At 53.8% G+C, this 7,261-nt stretch overlaps 1 protein-coding gene across 1 annotated transcript in view; it reads left to right on the top strand.

Moving 5' to 3' along the window:
- The window catches only part of LOC311010035 (arf-GAP with GTPase, ANK repeat and PH domain-containing protein 1-like), a 43,087-nt gene extending 36,306 nt beyond the window's left edge, over positions 1–6,781 (top strand). Inside the window, exons 15-16 of the mRNA XM_084004515.1 lie at positions 5,648–5,963; positions 6,042–6,781. Coding sequence (XP_083860641.1) covers positions 5,648–5,963; positions 6,042–6,251 — 526 coding nt within the window. The 3' untranslated portion in view covers positions 6,252–6,781. The remainder of the gene's footprint in view (positions 1–5,647; positions 5,964–6,041) is intronic.
- Positions 6,782–7,261: the final 480 nt, after the last annotated feature.

Below are 7,261 nucleotides of genomic sequence, written 5' to 3' on the forward strand. Positions count from 1 at the left end.
ACGGCCCCCGCCACCTCCAACTGTTGTCATCATGTCTTGATCTCGCCTCCCTTCACGCCCCTGTTGCTCCTGGTCCTGTTCCCGGTCTCCCAGAGAGGGGGGGCAGATACTTGTTGACGTGCGTCCCCGGCGGTGGCGAGGACGGGGACAGTGTTGTGGTCTAGAGTCTGGATGAGACCCCGGGGATCCTCAAACCACCAAAAGACTCTAAACGCTCCCATTAACCTCTGGCGCCCCCCACCCCCCCGTCATCACCTCGGCTGGCGTGCTCTCGCCGCGCCCCAGCTGATGCCTCCGCCGAGGGGGCGCTAAGTTTGGGCCTGCTGCCCGCCGCGGAGCACCCAGAGGCTCAGCCGGCACCTCGCTGCTCGCCGCCACAGCTCATTGTTTTAATGATGTGTCGAGCGCCGCAACAACACCAGCACCCAAAGGCCCGCCGCCACGTGTTAGCGGGCCTGAGTGGACAGGAAGTGACAGTGCTGCTAATCCGGCCGGCGGACTGGGAGGTGGTCGGCGTGGCAACGAGGACACGGAGGCCCAGGGGAGGAGACCCCACCTTCCTCTTCCTGTTCACATCTGTGCAGATGCAAACTGACCAATGAGGAGCTGGGAGATGCAGGTGGTGTCCAAAGAAGGCCGCCAAGCACGAATGATGACATCATCGTCTCTGAGGAGGAGTTTATTGGCTTCAGTGGCGATAAACAAACAACGTAAATACAACCAAGAAACGCTGGATTCACGTGTGGCGGCGGGCCGCCATGTTGGCGTCTGCAGCAGCGGCGGGGCCCGTGTGTCCCGTGTGGCGGTGGCGTCCTGAGGAGGCGCAGCAGGAAGACAGACTCACCGTAATGAGACAGCAGATGAACGAGACTCCGGCGGCTGAAGGATGAGCGTGCAGCGCTTCGTGCCGCCGCCACACACTTAACGGCGGCCCCCACATGACGAATGCCGGGGCCAGTAATAATTCAGCAGCAGGTCTGTCGGCGCTGGGGGGGGGGGGCGGCGAGGGGGGCGAGGGCCCTTTATGGGAACAGATTAGTCTTGTTCCCCTCCGAAAAGGCCAGCGCTAACAGATTTAAAATTAGACCGGGGGCTTTTAATCTGGGACGGGGGGGGGGGGGGGGGGGCAGGGCAGGTGCGGTGGCCGCGACACGGCGGCACGATTGGACTCCGGGGACCAGATGAGGCGGCGGGCAGGGGGCCCACATCACTACATAATTGCCCCCCAGGGTCAGAGGAGGGGAGGGGGGGGAGGGGGGGTCTCATCCTGGTCCCCCATAAAACCCAAACTCAGATCAGCCCCTCCCCCTCCTGATTGGACCGGACACATCTGCTGTTGGTCCTGATTGATCCCGGTAGTGGACTGAAGGATTGAGATCTGGTTTCTCAGATCTGATCGGATTGTTGTTGATCGTCAACCCTCTAAATAATCTGATTCCTAATATTGATATATAATTACAATAATAATCAATATAACAATAATAATAAATGACTAGTGTATTATTACAAAGTGAAAACACTCATCAGGAGCCAAACTTTGATTTTGTATTTCAAGAGAGGAACCTGAAAGCATCGCGGTACTCTTTTGGTAACGCGTGTGATCTGAGATCAGAGTGTGTGTGTGTGTGTGTGTGTGTGTGTGTGTGTGTGTGTGTGTGTGTGTGTGTGTGTGTGTGTGTGTGTGTGTGTGTGTGTGTGTGTGTGTGTGTGAGATGCGGTGTGTTCAGGTTCAGATCCAGAGCTCCGTTTCATCTGCAGGATGTCGGTGAACTCTCGTTTCCCTCGCCGCCGTTCTGATGATGTGCTGCTGCTGCGGGCCGCCCCCCACGGCGTGCATGTTAACACACACACACACCACAGAAGAAGAAGCCTCCTGACAGGCCCGGCTCTGTAAAATAATTGGCCCCTACATTCTAATTCATGTGTAAGAGGACTTCTTGATGAAATTAGTCCTAATAGACGTGATTTTGTACATGAGTGCGTCGCCGCCATCGCCGCCGCTGCGTCCCCCGACTCGGCCCCCGACTCGTCTAAACAAGCCCGCCAATTTACCGCTGACATTAAGCCGGCTGACACGAGCCAATCAGCGGGGTCCGTTCATCGTGTGTCATGGCGGCGAGGTTATGCTAATGTGCAGCTGAGAGCGCAAACTAAACGCACTGAGTCACCGCCCCCCCCCCCATCCTCCCTCGCCGTGTTTTAATAACGAAGAAATAAATAACGTGACTCCGTCGTATGAATGTGGACGCCCACGGTAAGACCCCCCCCCCCCCCCCCCCCCCCCCCCCCATCTCCCCCCTTTGGCTAATTGGCTCGCCGGGCAGATAGCTGCGAGGAGGGGGGAGGAGGCGGCGTGGCGACGGTGTCCTCGTGCATCGTGGGTAATGTGTTTGGATTGAATGGGTTCACGGCGGCCGGCTGGTGAACATTCAGACCTTCAGACGCTTCACTTAAGGAGCCGTCGGCCCGGTTTCCTCCCCGGACCGGAGACGCCGGTTCAACGCCGCCAAGGCGACCAGGTCAACTTCCTGCTGCGCTCCGGGACGCCGCCTAGTCGCCGTTTAGTCGCCGCTTAGCCGCCTGGAAACCCGAGATCCAGACCTCGGATCAGATCACGCAAACACGGAGATGGATCTGGTCCCTAAAGGATCCGGGTCCAGCTGGGTTTAAATCCACTTCTCTGGTCTTCTTTATGGTCCCTCTCTGGAGTCATGTGACATCACAGCTCACTCCTGATAGGCGCGAGTCTGACGTGACAAAGGACGGTAAAACGAGAACCAGCGGAACGTTTACGTTCATGACGTGATGAACAGGAAGTGACGGGAGACTGTAAGCTCTCTCAAGGTTCAGGACCAGGACCAGGACCAGGACCCACGGGGTCCCTGATCCGTGCTGCTTCCTCTCCTTCACGTCTTGGTATCAGGGTTTCCTTTCGACTCTTCTTCTGTGGTGTCGGTGGAGCGTTGCCTCTCAGCCCAGAGATCATTCCACCTTTCCTCCCCCCGACCCCCCCCCCCCTATCCCTTCTCCTCCAACCCCCCCCCCCCCCCCCCCCCCCCTCTTTAATTATCTCGACCCATCCAAGGGCAGCTAACGACCTGCGAGGAAAGGCTAATTGATTTCTTCTTCTGTCCTTTTGTCTTTTCTCTGCTGCTGAACGAGCTGCAGGTTTTCTGGGTAAAATGTAGAAACTCTTCTTCAGCTCGTTAGAAACGACGTCCACGCGGCGGTGGTGGCGACGGCGGCGGCGGTGACGATTCATCTTGAGAGCACGTTACCTCGGCAGCTAGCTGCTGCTGCTCTCACCGCTCCATCTATCTTCCATTAGTCCGTTAATTAGCGGGCTAATTAGGCCACTGACACGGAGTCACTCTGAACCCCCGATCCTAGCACTCATTAGCTCTCTCTCTCTCACACACTCACACACACACACGAGTGTAATTAACAGGAGGCGTGTACAAGAGAACCCTCTTATTGTGTTGTTTGACATCGTTCTTTTATTTTGAAAGGAATTCCTCTCAGACTTTGAAGGAAATGTGATTCGATTGTATATATATATGATATATAATGATATATAATCAGAGTCAAACCCAACGATGGTCTCCTGGGTGAAAGTCCCGTGTGACGCTGCAGGGCAGCGTGAAACCCATCAGTGTGCGTGTGTCGCCAAGGCAACGGCAGAGAGCGTTGACGAAGAGGAAGTGTGTTTGTTTCCCCTGGCTGGTGTCATTTCTATCATTTCATTACACTGACAAACACACACACACACACACACACACACTGACCCCTCTGGGCTTTGTGTGTGTGTGTGTGTGTGTGTGTGTCACAAACCATCTCACCAGGACTCATGTTTAATTATCTACCCAGCATGCCTTGGTCCTGCAGCGCACTTTGTCTAATGGGATGTGAAAAGGGACACACACACACACACAGATTAACACACAAGATATGACACATGTTAACACACACACACACTCTCTGTGTGGTTAATTAGTGCAATTAGTCTCTACTGTCCAGAGATGTGTGTTATCGGGACTCGTTAGGGTTATGATGTTTACACACACACACAGACACACACAGACACACACACACACACAGACACACACACACAGACACACACAGACACACACACAGACACACACACACAGACACACACACACACAGACACACACACAGACACACACACACAGACACTGGGTTCAGCAGCTTGTTTAGTTTCCACTAGAATTAAACTTCAGTCCAACGTTGTTGCTGCTTTCCTGTCGAGGCTTGTAAATGACGATGGAAACATTGGTACTTGAAGTACACACACACACACTCACACACTCCGGCCCTTAGCAACCTGGCGGCGGGGGAAGGCATGCGTTTCCTGGGTCCAGTGGCCTCACATTTCCTCTCCGTCCTCCGGAGGACAGAAGGCCAGAGTCCTGCTGAGACACACACACACACACTCACACACACTCACAATAACACACACACACACACCTCCAGGCTTTGTCCGGGGGCTGTCGGCCGTAGACTCGTGCCCAGCCTCCCTACTCTCTCTGGGCCGGGCAGGAAGGAGGAAGCCCCCGGGACATTCCGTGATGCTAGCCGCCGCCGCCGCCCACCCCCCCCCCCAACACACACACACTCTCACACACGCTGGTCTCCAGGAAGAGAGTTAATGAGGTTCCCACACCGTCCACCAACTTTTTTTTTACTGTTTCAGTCTTTGCGATGCTTCATCTCATCCTCCTCTCGCCCCTTACTTCTCCCATCATGCATCACTTCCAGCACTTCGGCGTCTCAGCTGATTACATCACAGCGTCCCGACATCCGCCGCCAAAACCTCCAAACAGGTCTCTGATCAGGCAGACAAACACAAGTTGACTTTGATCGGAACGACAGAAACAGGTTGGAGTATTGATTATTGATCAAATCATAGAAATCAAATTCTACCAAAAGTTTTCCTCAATTCAGAAAATTCCACGTTTAAGGCCGATTTAAATGTTAATATCAAAGAAATGATGAAGAAAAAGTGACAGAAATCAGACTTTGATCACAACTTTGCTTGTTATTATTTACAGCAGAGATGCTGGGGAGTATAAATACACACAAACATCTAAATGTAAATTAGGCAACGTTGTTAAATGTTGCAGCCGAAGAATAAAAGTGCATAAAAAACTCAAAACTTTTTTTTTTCATTTTGTTTGTGTTTCGTTTCCTGTCGACACACACACACACACACACACAGAAACTGTTGTGTCCACTTCCTGCAGTCTTGCCCCCCTGGAGGAGGTGCTGCTCCTTTGTTGGGGGGGGACAGCTCAATACCCCCCCACCCCCCCCCCCCCACACACACACACACACACACACACACACACTAATCCCTGCAGCCTCAATGAGCTGCTGTTTACACGGAGGGATTATTGCAGAGATTAGACAGATCAGCAGTTCATGACACCCGATGGGTGAACAATGTGTCGCCTCGTCTTTCACCTGTCTGTCCCTCGCTGCGTCTCACTCCACAGCCGGGCGCCGCCGGCCCGGACGTCTCGCCATCGCCGGCCGCTCGTACAGGAAAACGTCTTTTCTTCGCATGTCATCGAATTGTGAAGACAGAATCAGATTTATTTTTCAAAAGACACAAAGTCTTATTTTGAAGGAGCATCGCTGTGTGTGTGTTTCATGTGGGTCTTATTTTGAAGTGTTTCCTGTGTGCCAGGGAGGAGCGGGAGCGCTGGATCCGGGCCAAGTACGAGCAGCGCCTGCTGGTGGCGCCACTTCCTGGCGGCGACCTGCCATTGGGCCAGCAGCTGCTGAGGGCGACGGCGGAGGAGGACCTGCGCTCCGTGGTCCTGCTGCTGGCCCACGGGTCCCGGACCCAGGTCAACGAGACCTGCGGCGAGGGGGACGGGCGCAACGCGCTGCACCTCGCCAGCCGCAAGGGCAACGTGGTCATCACGCAGCTGCTCATCTGGGTACGTACCCGTCTCACCACACGTGTGTTTCAGTGGCTCCTCCCACATTCCATCACTAACCGTCTCTCTCTCTCTCAGTACGGCGTGGACCTGATGGCGAGGGACGCCCATGGCAACAGTGCGATGGCGTACGCGCGGCAGGCCAGCAGCCAGGAGTGCGTGGACACGCTGGCCCAGTACGGCTGCCCCGACGAGCGCTACCCGCTGATGGCCACGCCCAACCTGCCGCGCCGCAACACCAACCGCAACAACAGCTGCAGCAGCGTCGGCAGCGCCGCGCTCATCTGAGGGCCGCCGCCACCGCCGTCGGGTCGAGCTTTTATTTTGGGAACCACTTCCTGCTGCGACTCGCCCCGACAACCGCCAAGACTGACCGTTACAAACTGATGCCGGGAGAAAAACCCCAAAGCATGGTGGGAAAAACTTGGTCCGCCGTCAAGCGCATCAGAGCATTCTGGGAAATAATCACATGACTTGTGACGGCCAATGAGGGCCAGTCTGAAGCTCCGGGGATGCCATACCTCATCAGGACTTTATCTTAACGCCACACGGACTCACAGGAGCCAATCAGACGTCATATCATCATCGTCATCAGGATCTCTACTGTGTGATGCATTCTGGGAACTCTCCTCGTCTGTTTTTAAATGTGAAAACTCTCCATATGTTTGAGACGAGGTGAAGAAGAACTGTGATGTTTCCTGACGCTCGCTGTGACAAACAGGAAGTTGATTATTTGCATAGTCATGTGACTGACTGAATCGGGATCTACTTCCTGTCGAACAGCGTTTGAAGTGAACTCGATTAAAAAAAGAAAAGAAGCAGCTTCACGGAGCAAAAAGGGAAATTCTTCTTCTTCAGGTGTTTTATTTCACGTCTCTGAATCAGACCAATCACAGTGTCCCGTTTGAATGAGTCCCGTCCAATCAGACTCCTCATCTGCTCAGCGAATCACGAGAAGGGCTTCTTCTTCTTTTTCTCCTTCTTCTTCTTCTTCTTCTTTTTCTCCTTCTTCTTCTTCTGCTTCTTCTTCTTCTTCTTCTTTTTCTCCTTCTTCTGCTTCTTCTTCTTCTTCCTCTCTGTACAAACTCGTTGTAAATAATCGTGTTGTCACTTCCTGTCTTTCAGCGGCGGTGGCATGTAAAGTAGAGAATGCAGAAAGTTGTTGTGTTGTGTCGGTCCCGGTCTCTGCAGGACTACAATTCAGGTCTGAAAGATACAGCTGGGTCCAGATGTGGTCCGGTTTTGAGTGTTGGGACCTGCTGGTTTACAAATCCACTTGGAAGGACTCGTGAGCTTCA

The sequence above is a fragment of the Eutrigla gurnardus genome (assembly GCF_963514095.1).
Source record: "Eutrigla gurnardus genome assembly, chromosome: 24".
Lineage (NCBI taxonomy): Eukaryota > Metazoa > Chordata > Actinopteri > Perciformes > Triglidae > Eutrigla > Eutrigla gurnardus.